This window comes from Leuciscus leuciscus, assembly GCF_965113295.1.
Source record: "Leuciscus leuciscus genome assembly, chromosome: 11".
Classification (NCBI taxonomy): Eukaryota; Metazoa; Chordata; class Actinopteri; order Cypriniformes; family Leuciscidae; genus Leuciscus; species Leuciscus leuciscus.
The window spans coordinates 19,721,449-19,741,416 of NC_138735.1; the positions used below are offsets into that span (position 1 = coordinate 19,721,449).

The 19,968-nt window shown below is 36.9% G+C and overlaps 1 protein-coding gene across 1 annotated transcript in view; it reads right to left on the reverse strand.

Annotated features, from left to right (window-relative positions):
• map3k22 (mitogen-activated protein kinase kinase kinase 22) overlaps positions 1-19,968 on the reverse strand; it is a 55,073-nt gene that overhangs the window by 17,073 nt on the left and 18,032 nt on the right. Inside the window, exons 4-10 of the mRNA XM_082183905.1 lie at positions 13,395-13,513; positions 9,895-9,932; positions 6,476-6,575; positions 5,847-5,963; positions 5,309-5,423; positions 1,573-1,706; positions 464-537 (exon numbers count right to left, since the gene is read on the reverse strand). Coding sequence (XP_082040031.1) covers positions 464-537; positions 1,573-1,706; positions 5,309-5,423; positions 5,847-5,963; positions 6,476-6,575; positions 9,895-9,932; positions 13,395-13,513 — 697 coding nt within the window. The remainder of the gene's footprint in view (positions 1-463; positions 538-1,572; positions 1,707-5,308; positions 5,424-5,846; positions 5,964-6,475; positions 6,576-9,894; positions 9,933-13,394; positions 13,514-19,968) is intronic.

The window sequence follows — 19,968 nt, forward strand, 5'->3', positions numbered from 1 at the left end:
AATACCAGGCTAATTACTCAAGGCTTTTTTAAGACCAATTAGTAAACTGGGGTAAGTTGCAACTTAGTCTAGTTTTCACATAAAGGGGCACTAAGTTACAACTTGCGCACTACTAAATATTTTTGCATTGCACCATTAAACTTGAAAGTTAAAACATAACTCTATGTATAAAATGTATAAACTAAATATTTACTGAAGCCTCCGTATAAATAAGAATGTCATATTATGCGCCTACGCATTACTTTACGAAGAGTTTATGTCCTACTAGCTACGTTCTGCCTTAAGAACAAATGGTACAACCGTAAAAGTACTACTTACAAACTAGCTAGTAGTTACTAAACTTCTAGAGTGGACTTTACATTCCAATTTAAGAACTTATGAATGGCTGGTGCAACCCTACCCTGGTCTTACTTTATATTTTACCTCCCTAATACACAAGTTTATAAAGCAGTGTTTGGCCCACCTGTCCAGTGCTTGGTCCAGTGACTGACAGCTGCTGGAAAGCGACCCATTAGCACTCCCGAATGGCTCCATCATCTACAGAAAAAAAAAATGACATCACTTCATTGCATTACATTTTTCATTACCATTTGTGCATCTGAACCTTAGCCCTCTACAAGACTGACGTAAGATTTTCCATGAGCAAATGCGCGTAATACGTCCAAGCTTTCTTTTCCCCAGACTGTTATAAAGTGCACAGTTACAGAGAACAGTGATAACAAAGTACAGCGTGAAAGAACATCAGCGACCATAAAAACTCAGTATAGTTTATTTTCATTGGACTTTTCACAGTTTGTTAACCCAGGGTTTATCATAATCCTAGTTGATCTTTAATTCAGATTTTGAAATGTCAACCAGTACATCTGTACACTCTGGATTGCTTATTTGCCTATGTACGAGGTTTATAATTGTCTGCCGGTTACTAAACAAATTGCCAAAATCTACCAGCACTGGCTGATTTCACATATACAGTATTGGTTATCGGCAAGCAAACATGGCGGATGATGGGCAAGAAGAAACGAAAAAATAGTGTTTGGACTGCTTTTTACGTTACACACACAAAAAAAATCTATGGTCAAACTAACGGTGAAAATGTTGCTAGGTGGTTAGCTAACGTTACCTGGTACTGCGCCAAGACTGCGGTTGTTATGCTTACATCTTCCATCAGCTCGCTTTCTGATTGAGTATCGTTTCGTTTCATGTGACAATCTACAGAGTGTGTGCGCATTTGTCCTTAGGGTTCCTGTCATACAACAGGATTTCTGATCATAAAAATTCAACATCTGTAGAACCATCCAGATAATCAGGACTTTACCAAGGATTGTCAGAAAGGGAGAATTGGGCCCAAAATAGTCCTGATTATCTTGTAGTGTGTGGGTGTATATCAGCAGTATATCAATATTAGTATCGGTGCTAACACTACTCATAACCCAGGCTAAAATCTAAAACAATGCTAAAAAGTGTTCCAAGTGTCTGTTTAAAGATATGGTATTTATGAAAACATATTGCGAAAAGTCCTTATGTAACTTTAAGTCACAGCTGTAATCTGCAGCTCCAAACCATGAATCTTACATTGGAGTCAAGCATTTCTGGGATGAACTCTCCTTCACTGTGGATGCTGGTGTAGGACCCCTGCCGAGCGATCTGCTGCTGCTCTTCTGGTACGCTGCCCGGAGGAGGTGAGGTGCGGCCCGTGTTCAGAGATCCTGCGGGCAGACGGAGGGATGTTAGCGTGACACATCACGCAGTCTGATGCCAAAAAAACAGTCTGGAACAGTAATACTTCCAGGGCAACTAATAACAGGGTACAGGATCCCAGAAAAAAAGAAAGAAGTCGAGCAGATTTAAAGTGAATAAAATCTGAGATATAAGCGTGGTGTGAGTGACAGGTACATGTGAGCAGAATGTGAGAGGAAGAGACAGTGCTAGTGGAGGATGAATAATGAGAGAGGAGTTTAATGAGAAAAAAAGGCAATCAAAATTAAAAGAGCATGTGACAGGAAGGGATGGGGTGGGGAAGAAAGCGTCAAAGGAATGTGAGACTGACACCTGTAGACAGTGCCAAATGCAAGACTACTGCATTCTGCCACAATATAAGGCACAAGTTTACTATTGCTCTTCATATTATTTTAGAATAAGTAGGCTATACGTATATATATAGTTATATATATATATATATATTCATGTGATAAATGCCACCTTTTTTTCTCGCTTTCTATGGCACTGATTAAAACAGGCTGCTTTTGTTACTGTACCTTTAAATGGTTAGTTCACCCATTAAATGAAAATTCTGTAATTACTTACTCACCCTCATGTCATTCCAAACATGTAAGACTTTTATTCATCTTCAGAATACAAAGGAAGATATTTTTAATGGAATCCGAGAGCTTTTTGTCCCGCTGTTGACAGTCTACACAACTACCACTTTGATGCTTCAAAAAGTTCATAAAGAGATCGTAAAACTAATCCATATGAATTGAGCAGTTTAGTCCAAAATTTCTGAAGAGACTCGAATCGCTTTATATGATGAACAGATTGAATTAGGCTTTTATCCACATAATAAATATTCATCAACTCACACATCTGTTGTTTCGTTTGACGTGCGAGAACCAATGAGGTTCAATCTCGTGTTACGCAGCACGTTTGAGCTTTCGCAAGAACCAATTAGGTTCTTTCTCGCGCGTCAAGCAGGTTCAGTTGAGCTTCTGTTTATGTTTGCTGATCAATGTTTATATGTGAATAAAAGCCTATAGGGGTGGTGGCGCAATGGATAAGACACATGCCTTTGGTGTGAGAGACCCGGGTTCGAATCCACTGTGAGACACCAATGTGTCCCTGAGCAAGACACTTAACCCCTAGTTGCTCCAGAGGCGTGCGACCTCTGACATATATAGCAATTGTAAGTCGCTTTGGATAGAAGCGTCAGCTAAATGAATAAATGTAAATGTAAAAATGTAAATTCAATCTGTTCATCATATAAAGCGATCCGAGTCTCTTCAGAAATTTTGTAAACTGCTCAATTCATATTTATGCATTTGGCAGACGGTTTTATCCAAATAAACTTACATTGCATTTCAAGGTACACATTTACATTCTTATCAGTTCTCGCTTTCCCTGGGAATCGAACACATGACCTTGGCGTTGTAAGCGCCAGCGCTCTATTGTTTGAGCTACAGGAAAGCTTCATAATGGATTAGTTTTACGAATGTTTGATTACATTAAAATATCTTCATTTGTGTTTCGAAGATGAACGAAAGTCTTACAGGTTTGGAACAACATGAGTAACTGATGACAGAATTTTCATTTTTGGGTGAACTATCCCTTTAAGACTTCTGTACATATATTAAATGTACATTTTTTTATATATTTTTTCAATTATGTACAGTTTTAGTAGAAGTCATTCATAAGGTTAGGCCAAGTTGTTTAATATTAAATAGGTGATCATACATACAGTAAAGGTGGGTGCTCATGTTATTGTTCTAATGGATGTAATGTCAAAAAAGCATCCAGTTTTTCATGAAATAGTCTCTTTAAAAGCTATTTTTATTAACCAACTGCTAAAAAGTGATGCAAAACATGCTATGTATGTAGGCAGTGCAAAGGTATTTCCACTTCACCGGTTCACCCCATTATGATGACAAATGCTGACTGCTCTGACATTGAAATCTGTAAAAATACATCCTTGACATTCAGCCAGCAAAAACCAACAATCTCCATCTTTCAGTATGTCACGTGGAGCGAGCTATCTTCTTTCCCACGTCTCTTTCTCAGGTGTGAAAACAAAGAGACAGTGCCAAACATTGAAAAAATGTGAGATAGTGAGAAAAAGAGAGTGTCACTGAGCTCTCTTTGCTGAGAACTGTTTCGCTTTTTACATGCTCTATTTGGGGAAGACACTCGTTCTTGTTTGCATAATGTTCATGTTGTGAACTTCTCACTGTTTATTGGCTTCTGAATAATGTGTGAACGATCTGATCAGACCTACATCTACTGAATGTTACCCGATGAATAGGAAAAACTTTCCTTGCCTTTTCAAACACTATAAACTTGTTCCACAGCCTTTTAAGCGCTCTACGGTCTGAGACTGACAATGAAATGACTTTACAAAATAAATATCCTAACAGAGCCTGAATCAAACTCGAGACACCCTTGATTGTCCTTACTCAAATATGACAAGTTCTGTCATCAGTTTCCTAAATGCATTTGCATTCAACAAGATGAAATATTGGCCTTTCATAAACTACATGTAGACTAACACTATTAATAAACTGAAGTATAAAGACATATTTTATTTTGAATGAATACCTAGCATATACATAACCGTTAAAAATTGTGGGGTCAGTAAGTAAAAAAAAAAAAAAAAAGAAGAAATTATTACTTTCATTCATAACTGCATTACATTTATCAGACGCGACATTTAAGAGTGTTATAAAAGATTTTAATTAAAAAAAAATGCTGTTCTTTTGAATTTTCTGTTCATCAAAGAATACTGAAAACATGGTTTACATAAAAGTATTAAACAGCACAACTGATTTCAACACTGATAATAATAAGAAATGTTTTTTAGCACCAAATCAGATTTCTGAACGATCATGTGAAATAATGATGCAGGAAATTCAGCTTTGCTATCACAAGACTTCACAATTTTACTCTTTTTACTGTATTTCTGATCAAATTAATGCAGCCTTGGTGAGCATAAGAGACGTCTTTCAAAAACATCAATAAATCTTACCGACCCCAGATGTTTAAAAGGCAGTATATCTTTGATGACCCCTTTAAAGTTGCCTATAAACATATGAATTTGTTGATGGGATAAAGGTGGGTTTATACATCTGCATTGTGACATTTAAATGAAATGTTGTTCCATATCACCTGCCTTCTGAGAGATAGCGAAAACTGTATCTGTCTACACAGCAAAAACATTACTAATACCACGAAGAGGAAAACACAAAGGATTCTACATGATTGACATGTAAACAGGCACCAAGAATGTGCGTTCAAGTAAACCGTTCAGCTGGAACACACATTCCGAGTGAACTGATTCCGATTGGCCAAATATTATGTAAATGCAATCACACAGGAAAGTGGTATCAAACGGATGGTTTTAATCTGTTCCTCTGCCATTCAAAACAACCAAAATGATTTGCCCAGGCTTTCACTAACAGCCCTGACGTCACTGTGCTCTTTGATGCCATTCCCCAGTCCTGATGGAGAAAAGTGCAAACAAAGCTGATGATAAACCCATTGTGTACAGTCATTTTGACTGTGCTGTGTGTGTTAGGGGTGTGTGTGAGCCGGCGTGACGCACCTGTAGAGTGTTTGCGCACTCGTTCAGAGCCCTTAAGAACCGAGGCTTTGAGATCTCCCAGGGACTTGGATGACCTCATCTCGCTCTGCCTGTCTTGGCCGCTGACCTGAAGGAACTGTGGAGAGATGATGGACATATATAAGGAATTCTGCTAAACCTGGAAAAATATGTGCGATTCATGAGTTTGCATAATAAATAGTTTTCCAATAAAGAGGCAAAATTACATAAGAGTATATATATATATCTTTTTATATATATATAGATATATATATATATAACAATTAATATAATGTAATACATAATTAAAAGTATAATTGATTAAAAAAAAACAATAAAAACACTTTACATTTAACCAAATGTACAGTAGCATTCTTTATTTTACCTGAATAATAAAAGGGATGTGAGGAAGTGAGCTTGTGGTCTGAGAACTAGTTCATGTACAGGTTAGGCTTTTCATGTGGGTTTAGGTATTGTTTTAATATTGGCTTTGGGTTGGGTTTAGTTTGGGTCGCTTTGCTTTGTATTGGCTTGGACTCACTTGGTTGTTGGGAGGTGTTTTCAGAATCACTCTCAGCAGGTTGTTGATTCCAGAGCTGGAGCTCAATCCCTGAACTGCTCGGTCCAAATCCTCCTGACACTTCAGAGCCACCAATGTCTAAGACCAGTCACATTATTAATAAAGCAAGACACATGGTTTAAACATAACACATTAATGAAATGTACAGATCCTTACTACAAAGCAAAAATGCTAGTACAATTACAAGTTAACTAAGAGGTAATGAATATGGATTTTCAAGCCGATATCTTGAGATAAACTTGCCACCTGACCTTTATCTCAAGATATAATGAGTTATCTTGCATTAACATCATGCATATACAAGGCTATATATGGTAATACAATTGTATGATAATGAGAAATACCTTTTTTAAATGATTACAAAAAAATAAATATTTTTAATTATTCACAAAATTCACTACAATATTTAAAAACAGAAATTTTGGAAGTGAAAAACGACCATTTCTTAACATGGTTAACATCTTAACATCTTAGCATGGTTATTGGCTAATGCATACATTTCCAAAATGGCAAAATAATGGCCAATTCATTGTTATCTATACCGGCTTATCACTATGAAAAGGTTACAAATAAGTTACTAGAATAATCACCTCTTTATCAGTGTAGTATAGATCCATTTGCAGGCCGAAGGCCTCCGTCACCTTCTGAAGCAGATCCTTGAACTTCAGAGGCCTTTGGAACAGAATAATTCTAAAGGAAGAGAAGAAAAAGTCTGATCAAATCAAAACAACTTCAGGCACCTGCAAATTTCGAGTAAAACGGACATTCCTTTCGTTTAGTTACGTTATCCATATGTAAGCGGTATGTAAACATGGCGCTGTGGACATGCATGATGGTACCTTTCTAATCACAGGGAATTTCCTGACATTAGGGGTCGATCCCATAGCTTCTTCTGCAGCCATTTATGGTGCATTCATGCATGGGACAGACCAAAAATGGTGTCTCTGTTTATCTAAAGAGTGTGCCTATGTTTAGAGTGTGTGAGTCAATGTGTGGGGGTTGAGAGAAAAAGGAACTGAGAGTGTAAATTGGCTTATGTATATGCATGATGTTAATGCAAGGCAAGTATGATGACTGTGCGTTTGGCCTAATCAACCGGAGCGGACCACTGTTTCAACACCGAGGCCCACATCACAACGCACACAAAGGTAGATGGAGCGCTTCCTGAGAGGAAAAAGAAAAAAAAAGTGGAGCAACGCTGCAAGTAGCAGGAAGCATGTTTCCCATTCCTACTCCAAAATCTAGCACACCAGCCAAACTGCACACACATACACACAGCACTTTTCTACTACTTTTGAAGAACCGTTATCTTTAACTTAAGCAATTAGTGTTTTTTGTATCTTCAACTTAATTGCAGATGATTGGTTCTCATCTCAAGGGGTTTATGGGAAAAAAGACAACTGGGAACATCCGTCATGGGTGAAATCAAGCTGAGATGTTGTTTAACAGTCAGATCTTCTGTAGATGAAGCTGCCCGTTGAGTTTTGATTTGAGTGATGGCTTTGTTTACACTGGCCGATGAGGGAGATAGTGATGGAAGAAAATCATAGCGGAAGACTGGAGAAATGGAGGATGTAGGGTACGAGATGACTTTCCTTCCTTGGCGTGCACAGATAAGCGCTTTGGTTTGGCCGCGTCTCTCCACGCTTGGCATGGCACGCAGCGCTCTTCTCCTTCCTGTCTCGGTATTGCTGTCGCTGCCAGAGGAAGACGGTTTTTGAGTGTGTCCAGCTATTCTGGTCTGCTAACTAATGCCTGTTTTGATGAGCTTGTTATTACTGTAGGCACAAGTGTGTAGATTTATGATGTGTGCTGTGAGATATGGGGTTATCCGTATACAAGTTTAATACATGTTACGTTTTTCGACTTTCTGATGCAACACAATGAAACAACTGGCAAAAATGCAGCATGATATTACTATGTTGACTATGTCAAATAGATTTTGCTGTTCATACACTACCGTTAAACAGTTTGGGGTTGTAAAAACAGTAATATTGTGAAATAGTATTCCAGTTTAAAATAACTTTTTTTCCATTGTAATATTTTTTTTTTAATGTAATTTATTCCTTTGATGGCAAAACTGAATTTTTAGCAGTAATTTCTCCAGTTTTCAGTGTCACATGATCCTTCAGAAATCTTTCTAATATGCTGATGCTCTTGATGCTCAAGAAAACAGTTTAACAGCTTAATAACTTTGTGGAAACCATGATGGGTTTTTATTAGGATTCTTTGATCAATAGAAAGTTTAAAATAACAGCATTTATTTTGAAAAATACATTTTGTGTAACAATGTAAAAGTCTTTATTGCCAAATTAAATTATACATTTTTTTTAATAATTTTTTTTTATCTTACTGACCGGAAATTTTGAATGGTAGTGTACATAATAATGGTAGTATTTAACGCCTTATTTATTTTAAGCTGCATGTATATAAAACATTACATAGTGCAATTTAGACTGTGGCAAAAAATGATCTATTGCATATTCATGAGACTGGATGGAAGTCCCACCATCTGGCCGGGCTGGTTTCATAAGATTCACTGATATCATTGTTTACTCAAAGCAACATAATAAATAGACAGATTTTAATACAAAATTTCCCCTCGTTTAAGTTGTTGCTCTTAGTGAAGAAGACATAATGTGCAAGAGATTGAGGATATATACAGAGCCAGTGAAGGAAATGCCAAGATGTTAAGCTTTTTTACAAACAAAGTCCATTTAAGGCAAGTCAGGGGAACAAGAGGATGTTAGGGGTCCACGGAAAAGTTTAGAGAAAAAATAAACATATTTGACAGTAACAATAAAAAAACAACTTTTAGATTCGTACAGAAAAAAAAAAACAATCACAATGTATCTCCTTGCTATGTTATACAAGTGCTATACAAGTATGGCTGTTTGGAATTATATTTATTGTGAAACCTGAAAGAGTATGCTAATATTCTGAGTTTAAAGGATATGCAATAAACTTATTACAAAGTAATTATTCTCACATAGAAAACTGACAACGAGAAGTAAAATATTATTTTTCTAATACAGTATAAATTATTTTGTTAGCAAAAATATATAACAGCCTTTATATTTTAGGAAAGGTTACTTTCATAAGATATATTTGGGGGTCCTTGGAATTCAAAACTTTTGTTCTACAGCAAAAAGAACCGACTGGCTATTCAGATTGAAGGCGGGACGTCGTTTCCTATAGCTGCTACCCTATTACTTCCATTGATTTATCTACTAGTGGTCCATCGCCTCCTCCTCATACATCTCTGCATAAAGTCGAGGTAGAACAGAAGAGGGTTAAACGAAGATTTTGTGCCACAGCAGCCAATTAGAGCTGTGAAGCAACACACCGACTGCTTGTCACCTCCAATGCAGCAAGTGACGCCGCACCGACTTCCTGTGACACAACCCACTGAGTCATTTTCACACAGACGGCGGACGGGGTACTCTGGGGAGCTTTAAGACCAAAGTGTGAATTCTCCCAGGATACATCAGGGCTTTGCGGTACTAGTTGACAAGAATGTTAATTCACTTTCTTGCAGTAAACAAAGCTTTGTCAAAACCATAGACTCTTCCTATGCAGACAAATTGGCTTGATATGAGGGAAAATACTGTATTTTCATGAGTACCTTACTAAAACGTTAGGTTTGTAAGGTGTTGGCATTTGGCAGTCTTGAGAAGGGAAAAATGACATGTTCTGTGTGTGGGTGTATGAATGACCTACAGGACATTGAAAATTAATATTGGGTGTGCCATTGAGCTCAAACACTTGGCTTCACCTCCTCTTTCCTCTGCCTCCGTCTGTACCAGAGTGTGTGTGAAACGCCGCGTCTAAATGTCAAAATACTTTTATAGGAACGTTCTGGCTCTTTTGGGCAGCTTGGCGTATTTTTTGTTCTTCCCCGTGCAGTGAGATCTTAGAAGTGGCATAACGAGAGCTGGGATAAGACGAGAGGAATGAGATCAGGGAAAGGACAGAGAGCTGCAGAAATAATGAGAACGTTCCGACTCACCGTTTCTCTCGCTCATGCTCCAGCTTCACCCGTAAATCCTGAGAGAAGAAAACAACAAAATGAAATGAATTGATCCTGTGGATTAAATGCACAAATTAATTTTGATAATCTGCTCTTCTGTGCAAAAAAAGTAAAATCAGTCATACTGTAAACAAGAAAAGACCATTCAGAAACATCACAGGACATGTAGTGTATTTATAAAGACCAAGGGCCAAAAGTGGACACTTAAAAACACCCAAAAACTGCAAATAGACTTGTAAATGGAATGTAAATGAAATGGAGAAAGAAATAGTAACTTGCCAAATGGATGGTAACTTTATTAGTTTTTCTTAAAATTGTCTTTGTATTCAACCAGAAGAAAAAAAATAATATTCAATTATATTATATTATTTTAAATAAACATAATGCAAAATACATTTACTGTATTAAACCAACAACAAAAATGAAGAACAAACTATTAATAGAAATAATGAAAAATAGTTTCATAGCTTTTAAAACAACCAATATGTATGTTCTTGCACGTTATACCATTTAACAAATACAACAAACTAGGCATATATTACATGAAATATATTCTCACATCCAGTCTTGGTCTACTAACTACAAATGCATGTCTGAGTCTGAGTCCACTTTGCATTCAAGAAGAACAAGATGTGACTTTGCATAAATATTACAAATACAATGTCCCTGTGTTCTCTTGAGATACTCTTATGTATCTGACATTGCTTTCTTCCTGTCTGTCTGTCATCAATGCTGTGAAATCTTTAGTTTATCACCTGAACTGCAGTTGCAGGACTGGATATGAAAGCATGTGTGGCATGTAAAGAATCTAACAGGATGAGGGTTCTCCTTTTGAGTGGGTGGTCCGGATCAAACCTTGTATACGTAATAATTATAAAATATTTTTCACAACGTATTTATGATCTTAGACCCACGGCAGAGAGAATGACGAAAAACGCGTAGACTTATCCACCTTATTTTTCAATGCAGAAGTAAGCTTTTTTACATGTGTGAGCGAGACTTCCAAATAATTTGCTGATATAGAGACACAAAGTGCAGTGAACGGTAAAACTGTTTGCACTACAAACCAGTGTGTTTATAATTAAGACAATAAATTATAATAATATGGCACAGTGTGTTTATAATTAAGACAATAAATTATAATAATATGGCAAGAAATACCAGTTTTCAATATCAAGTAGCATAACAAACTGTTTTGTACAGCTAAATATAACTGGCACCAGAAGCCAGACACATTGAATTTATAAAAAATAAGGTGGATACTGAGCAAGACTAAATAAAAATGTTAAATGTAATACAATATAGCTCTGCTCTTAAGTTATGCATTAAGAGCCGGGGAATGTACGCTTTTTGAATAGAATCTTTGTTCGATTGCTAAGGCAGAGAAAGAAATTTACTAAGAATATGTTGCATATCGTCACCTTCCTAAAATAATTGGCTAAGTAATTTTTTGACAAAAATGATTTTTTTGCATAAGTCGTCTCCTCATGATGCTGGCCACCTCTGGTAAAATCCCCACATCCTCAATTGAACAGATAATATAGTTCTACCCCTGTAGTGTAATGGCCTATGTCAAGAGTGTGACTTAGGCCGTTTTATTTGGCCTAAGTCAAAAGATTTTACACGCAATTTTAACATTTTAAAAGCCAAATTTACAAGCTTTTCAAGATGGGAGCTGCATCAAGAAGAACGAACCTCTGAAGTTATTTTTCATTTTTTTGGTGTTTTCTGAGAAACCTGAAAAATGACTTTAGCAATTATTTTAGGAAGGTGACGATATTCAATTATTGGTTCCGTTTTTGTGTTTTCTGAGAAACCTGAAAAAATTACTTAGGCAATTATTTTAGGAAGGTGACGATATGTTAAATAAGTAACAATTCTAGGTCAGCGGTTGAATAAAAAAACAAAAACTGTCATTTACTGAATAAAAACATTTACATATTATTCAAAATGCTTTCCATCAGGACTGATAAAAATCAGGTACCTTGTCTATTGTACAGTATTTCTTTTAGGAACATTCCCACAATTAAGGATGCTACTAGGAATGGTAAAATGATGCAAAAAAAAAAAAAAGACAAAAAAAGTTATAGAGCATCCCAAAAAAAAAACAGACCTGAAGAGAGATGAGAGTGAGGAAAGGAACGAGAGGCTCCCATTGTAATCCCCTAGAATATTGAAATTGAACTTTTTCATATTACAAGAGAGAAAATAAAATGAAAAGTGTTTAATAAATCATTACAATACTTTACTGACAGATTGAAATTTTCAGATTGAAAATTTACAACCAAGTTCATAAAAGTGATTTATAATGATTTGTAACTGCTCTAACTTGTTTGTCATCGTATACATTTTTTTTTAAAAGCCCCCGGTCTCCCCTACTGTTCTGAAATCAGCACTGCTCTGAATTTCACTGTTTGGCAGAAGCATAACTACTCCCCTGAGACGACACGGCACCTTTCACCGCTGAAGATAATGAACAGTCTGAACACTGTTTACACCGATACTGTTGACACTGTGACGTCATCTCCATCATGAATGCAGCAAGAGAGGCTGAAATAAGAATTAATCTGCAAGTTGTTTGTGCTTCTCGTGCATCTTCATTATGCATGTGCTTTAAGCTGTCAAGACTCCTCGTGAGTTGTTTTTTGGGATGGTTATTGTTGTGTAACTTAGTTGGGAAAGTTGCTTCTGGCATTTTTGCGTGTATGAGAGAAAAGATGAGCGGTTAAAATTGTATGAGAAAGAACAACCAAGAGTGAGTTAGATAGAAACAAAAAGAGTGTATGTGCGTGTACAGAGTGCATGCCAGCCGTTTATCTTGAGGATTGACTGGTGTCCGGTGTCAAGCGACAGCATTGTACAGAGAATTTAGGCAATGAATGAAAACTACAAGGATACTGGTGTTTTATGCTGTATAGTACAGAGGGACCGGATGTTAAATGTTAACAGTAGTGCCTCTCTCAGCTGTATCCTGTTTAAGACTGTATCGTACAATGCAGCTCTCGTTGGGTCAGGTTGAAGGTTGCATGTACCTTAAGTCTAGAGAACAATGTAGTAAAAGTGCTATTGAAAAGCTTTACATTGTTTTTTTTATGAATCTCTGCTTTGCAGTTCATGATTATAAAAATAAATTAAATTAAATGAAACTATGAATAATATTAATATAATAAATGTTTAAAAATAAATAAATGTATTTATTTAGAGTTCATTATTTTAAAAAAAAAAATAAAAAAAAATGATATTTTTATATTTATTTATATATATATATATATAATATATGAATATTAATATATTATAATATATAAAAATATAAATTATTCAATTAATATAATATGTATTTATTTATTCAGCTTTGCAGCTCAATAACGATCATAATTAACCAAATAAATCGTTCAAACAACCATCTGACTAGTTGCTTTTGAAAACACAGCTTTTGCACATTCCTTTCTGCTTCTGAGTGATGCATTGTGGGTAATTACCTGTCTGTAGGATGAGGTTCTGCTCTTGGGCTTGTTGCTGCTGCTGCTGCTCTTGAATTGGTAACAGAACCGTAAAGCTGCCAGGTCCTTCATTATGGAGGTGAGTGCCTCTTCATCATCTGGAACAAACAAAGACAAGTTAAAGCTACGCTGTGAGTGGATCTTCAAAAATGTGTCACTGAAGCAACTGAATGACTGCCACCTAAAAAGTCCTGATGAGAAGAAATTTGAACGAAAACACTCACTTTTTTCATTTATTTTGTTTCAGCAGCATCACCAAATTAGACATTTTATAATGTACATATTTAAAAAAATACGCATCACACACACAACCAGTGTCGGCCAATAGTGAGCCTACGTGCTGACGTACGCACTGCGCTGTTACACTACGTGAACTCACCAGACGCCCACATAGAAGAAAATTAATAGGTGAATAAAGTCGTTATTTTAGGTTTTTTTGCGCACAAAAAGTATTCTCGTCACTTGATAAACTTATGGTTGAGCCACTGTAGTCACTTGGACTATATTAAACATTGTCTTTACTAACTTTTCTGGGCCGGCAATTTTCAATAAAATAGAAGCCTATGGAGGAGTGAGACAGCTCTCAGACTTCATCAAAAATATCTTAATTTGTGTTCCAAAGAGGGACGAAAGTATTACGGGGTTGAGGGTGAGTAATTACTGACAGAATTTTCATTTCTGGGTGAACTAACCATTTAAACCATCATCTATCTTAAGCACCATGTGCAAATTAGGTTTCTTTCACACAATCTTCTCAAGCTTCTCGAATTTTAAACTACTGAAATAGAATGGGCATGTTTAGATCACCTTCCTATTCATATCTCTCATTTGAATACCACAATGTCATTCAAAGCAGCAGAAAGACACTCGATGTTCACACAGTGTCACAGCACTCCACTAACCGTGTGGTACACATTAGGGCTTTTCACGCTTGAAACAGTTGACCCTGGGTCATTCTAAAGGCCGTGACACACCAAGCTTCAGCTTAGTTTGTTTGGTGTGTTCCCCACCGTTGGCTCTAGCCGGATGCCATTGGGGTCTTTTGGGCTGATTCAGCATGATGAATCAACTCTGATCGGTTGTTCAGCTTGGCGAATGAGTCAGTGCAACGAAAATAAAAACGAAAGTTAGCCTATATGTTATAATGTTCTTATTTGCATATTTGTGGTGTCAGTGTCATTGATTGGACGAACGCAGCATGTGACCTGCTTATTTAAAGACTCTACCATTGTGCATCCTCGTATTATATACAGCCGACAGTTTAGTTTTAGACATTTTTCTCCTCATACGCTGAAACTACAGTTTAAGCAATGTGCTGTTTACGTGACTGTCCAAAGAATGTAAATATGAGGCACACGATTGTTTGTCAGTTGCTGACCATCAAGCCGTAACATAATTTAACACGGTACATGTTTAGCATCGCAATGCAGGGTTAACAGAACAAAGCTGGTGCTAACCAGGCTCTGGAGGAGGGTTTCATAACCCAAGATAAAAAAGCGGTGCTAACCTCGCTTCTAAATTAGATGTGTGAAACGTTCCTTAACCCAGGGTTAAAAGCGGGGCTTAGAAAGACTATAACCTGGGGTTAAGTGCAATATGAAAAGCCCTAAACCAGCCCCATTGTATTTCCTTTGAGCTTCTATCAGGGTTTTTTCCATAGCTGCAGACACAGACCCATCCCTGACATATTTCCATAACAGCGTTGATGTGCTCCTTTTTCTGTAGTGTGGCCCATTGATGTAAACCAACCGGCCACAGAGAGAGAGAGAGAGAGAGAGAGAGAGAGAGAGAGAGAGAGAGAGAGAGAGAGACAGAGAGAGAGAGAGAGAGAGAGAGCACAGGGACGGGCACGTGGCCAGACGCAAGAGATCACATTATATTAGCATTAAAGGTTTGGTCCCATTGATGGGCTTGTTCTGCTCCGATGCATTAAACCCTGGGCATGACAAGCACAGCTTTAGTGAGAGAGAGAATTTTAATAATGCAACATACACTAAACAAGATAAGCATTACAGCAAGTCTGAGCTTCAAAGAGCCATTCAACTAAAAAAAAAAGCTAAGCACTGAATCAACCAAGAAATTCAGAACACAATGTGGTTTTGTTTTAGCATGCCCTTTACAAAGCGAAAACTAATAGGCTTTCTTTCCCCCCAACAATTAATTGGAAACTTTTATTACAATACGTCGGATAAAAGCTTCAATCCTTTATCAGTGAACACAGGAAGGTTTTTGCAGAGAACATATCGGAGCGTCTCATGTGTGTCTTGAATTCATAACTGGACCACATGAAGAATGACTGCGGCAACCTCTGTGCAAGAAAAACACAAGAATATGAACACTAGCAGCAGCCTGTGAAACATTAAAATAGTCCACAAACTCCATCATTAAAAGTGAAATGGGAGCAATCATGCAAATGAGCGTGTCATGCATTAACATATCAAGAGGCCCTAATGGGGCCAATTAAGCGAGTCTTGTAATTACAGTCTGAGTGGAAGGTCATTCACCTCTGCTATCATGGGGAGGAGATAGTGAAAGAGAGACGAGAGCTCTTGTTAATTTCAGGTGCCTATGTGCCAATTTATTTGCTCTATTTATCCACAGATCTTAGAAATGAAGTAATTTCTGAGTCGGTTTAAACTTGGTAAATCTGATTGGATTCATCCTACAATATGATGATGAGTAAGTGCCTCAGTTTCTTTGGTTTTACCAGAGGTTAGGTTTTACCTGCACCTGTTTTACTCGACAGACATCACGTTCAAACACTCTGTTTTGATGGGCGTGCCACATTCAAAATTTGGAATTAAATGCCCACTGCTATGATTGAGTAACAGTTTTGCATATTAAAATAAGTAAGTACTTGGAGTTATACTATAATTGACAAAGGATGACTTACGGATGTCACACTGTCGTTCTTATAGGCTGTTCATAGTTCATCCTTTTCGATAAAGTGAAAAACGTATACATTTTCAGCTGTCATGTTTTAAATAATTTAAATAGTGATGTGCACATTGTAGGGGTAGACAAGGTACAAAATTGTCCCTTAAATGGTACTGCGCCAGTGAGAAGCTATTTTACCCCTAAAGGTACAAATTTGCCCATTTTGTCTATAGTGGTAGAGTTTGTTTTTATTTCATGTCAACTTTAAATCTTTAGTTTATACAAAAAATTAAGATCAAAGAAGATATTTTGCAGAATGTCCAGGCTGCTTTTGATAATGGGGACATCAAGCTGTAAAAATGACTTCAGAAATATCATAAAAGTAGTCCATATGACTTGTGCGCTCTAGTCTTGAACTAATATGATAACTGGGTGAGAAACAGACACAAGTTTGGACCACTTCTGTGATACTTAATGGTAATTTTTTGTAATATTGGAGAAATTAATTTTTACTGAAGAACAGAACTCTAAACATTCTGTAATATATTTTATTCTGCAATTATATGGTGATTTATATTTCTGGCCAAACTCTTCTAATTAAACAAGCTAACAACATTAATACTGGCTGGTGCTGAACCCAGAAGGGTGGGTCTTGTGCAGCAAACGGCAGTGGTGTATTTGAAGGGGTTTTATTGCATCCCAGGGGACGCAGAAGGGCATTGTGGGGCAGTGGAGTGCTGGGCGAGACAGTGGCGACACTGCTGAGGCAGATGGAGTCTGGGGTATATCTTTGATTCAGACACCAGCGTAAGTCTCACTCCGCAGCTGTTCTTCCACAGTGGCATCCACCATTAGACAGGGTTCACAAAGGGTTCACAACACACACACTTTCTTTCTCCATCTGACCTCATTTCTATTTTAATATTGTCAGATTTGCCATACCGTAGTGCTTCATCTTCAGCAAAACAACCTCCGAAAAATACCCTTTTCAGAAGCTATTGGTCTTAAAACACTGAGGGGGAGTTCACTAAACGCTTGAACTTTTGCATGCAATATTTCAGTGCAAAACACAACATCTTATCCACTAAACACCCACAATCCAGTTTAAACAGGTGCTAAATACACTTAAACAGTGCTGCACCATATTTTAATTAAATGAGGGCTGCAAATAACCAAAATTTAATTGATCATTTAGATAAATAGCAAAATTTGATAAAGTTAAAAAGTAAAAAAATTGTATTCTACATCCTGACCAATGACTGAAGGCTATTAAAACAATATAAAAACTAAAATACAAATGTAAATACAAATCTAAACGAATGTAGAAGAGACGAAATACATTGAATATAGATGCAATATAATTGCAAAATAAAAGTTATCAATTGCATTTTTCCTTTACATTTGTAAAATTCCTAAAAAGAGTCACTTTCCCCAAACCGTTGTCTTAACCGTTCCATCCCATGCCGCACGGATATGGTTGCATTTTGATAACAGCTCTGATAACAGAGCTCTCCGGAATGTAATACAAATTTTTTGTCTTAGAAAAGCAAGAGTTTTCAAATATGAGATGTAAATAGTGAACGTGTTATGGAGGATGATCAGATATTCCTTTTAATTTTATTAGTCATTTGTTAGCCAGCTACAGAGAAAGTGGAAGCCAGGCAACAGACAAGTGATCAATCCTGAGTTGCGACGTTACTTTAGCTAACGGTTAGCTAAACCATGCTGAGGATTCCGGGCCAAGAACGGTTTGTAACTGTGCCGTGCAGAACCAGACTCAGGTGGAAATACAACTGGAACCATTCCTTACCGTTCTTAGAACCGCTCCGCCCGATGGTGGAAAAATCAGCTAATGTGTGCCAAAAAATTCAGGAAGCATAATTCATTCTTGAAATGATCTCACAATTTACTGTACCCTAAAGAGCCTCTATTCCAGCTCTACTGACCCCTGTTAGTCATGACTTTCTGCCCGCAGAGCAGTGGCTTCAGTCAATATCTGCCATGCATTTTACACTCAGGTTAGAAACACCAAGTCATGCATAAATGTCAAACCCAGAGCTGTGTATTACACAACGGCATGCTCACTTCACTCAGTACACGGAAGAGCTAGTATCTCTGCTTTTGCTCAACCACACCTGTGTGTACGAAAAAAAGATGGCCAGCACGTGTTCTTAGAGTATCTTTTAAAATAGAAAGCATAAACACAGGTTATGTTATGGTGACTGAGCTAGTATTTTATTTCTTCATTAAATATAACAATTATAACAAGAATGCAGAACACCTCCAACTGCCGCAAGCTTCAGATCTAGGAAGTCTGCCATCTGCCCTTGTTGTTAAGAGTTGATCAAAATGGTTGCATTAAAAGCTGAGTTTCTACGCTTTAAATGATACCTATTTCATGTTATTCCATTCAGTGGTTGCTTAGTGACTTGATTATGATTTATTTTTTGGTGTGGGAGGTACACCGGTGGTACACTTCAGGTTTAAGGGGTTAAACAGCATATAAAAACAACAGAAACTAATTGTAACAGAATAGAGCAGAATCTTTACTAAACTGAATTGAATCTGATTGAATTGTCCTGAATAGAATATAAATGAATTGAACAGAATTTTTACTAAACTGAATAGAATATTAAAAGAATGTAATTGACTACAATGTAAAGGAATCAAACATAATATTTACTAAACTGAACAGAATATTGTGCAATCAAATAGTTTTGAATAGAATGTAATTGACAATGTAAAAATGTTACTAGATTTACTAGAATCTAATTGACTCGAGTATAAAAGAAGCACAAAAACTTTGCAGCTCTGATGTGTTTGCGGCTTGAGCTTTCATAACATCCGTACACATCGTAAAGCAAAGCTCCAATGGGAATGACGCTATTGTAAGAGGATCACCATCCCTCTATCACCTCATACTGATGTGAAGATAAGATGATTTACTCTGATAACACTATGGCAGTCTGGTGGAAATCCTTGCGACTGGTTGCGTGACAATGTTTCCATTACCTTTCTCTAAGAGCATTTCACTTGACATGAAGACAAATTGATCATGTCAAGAAGATAAAGGAAGCAAAACTATAAACAAATGCAAAACGTTTTTGAATTAAGCCAGAGAAAAGAGATAGGCCAGCTTTGAGAGAAATCCGCATCTATCTAACATACAACAATGATACAACAATAACCTGTAATTTGATACAGAGTTTTAACCACAGAAGTGTCAATTTAATCCAAAGCCACTCTGCCACAAACACTGATGTAGTGTACACACATATTTGGTAGACAAAAACCACAGATGCTAAAACCAGTCATTTACCGACATTCATACCTCACCCTCCCACTTCAAGGTCTCTCTACAGAAACTTCCAATGAACACAAACATGAGCATTACACCACCAACAGTAAATATAAACTTCCTCTAAACTCACAATCATTTGTTTTTATTAATACTAACAGGCTTTAATGTAATGTTACTTCATCTGTCTTTGACATGGTGAATCAAAAGGTTTCTCAGGGCTGTTGTGTGATTGTGTATTTGTACTGATGTGCTGCTGGAAGAAGCCACTGATGTGATCAGAGTTTAAGAAAATGAAGACATAGAGGGGATTTCCCCAGTGCTACAGTCACCACTAAAGCGTTCAGCAAAATTAGAGCAACATGCGGTCCTCCATCT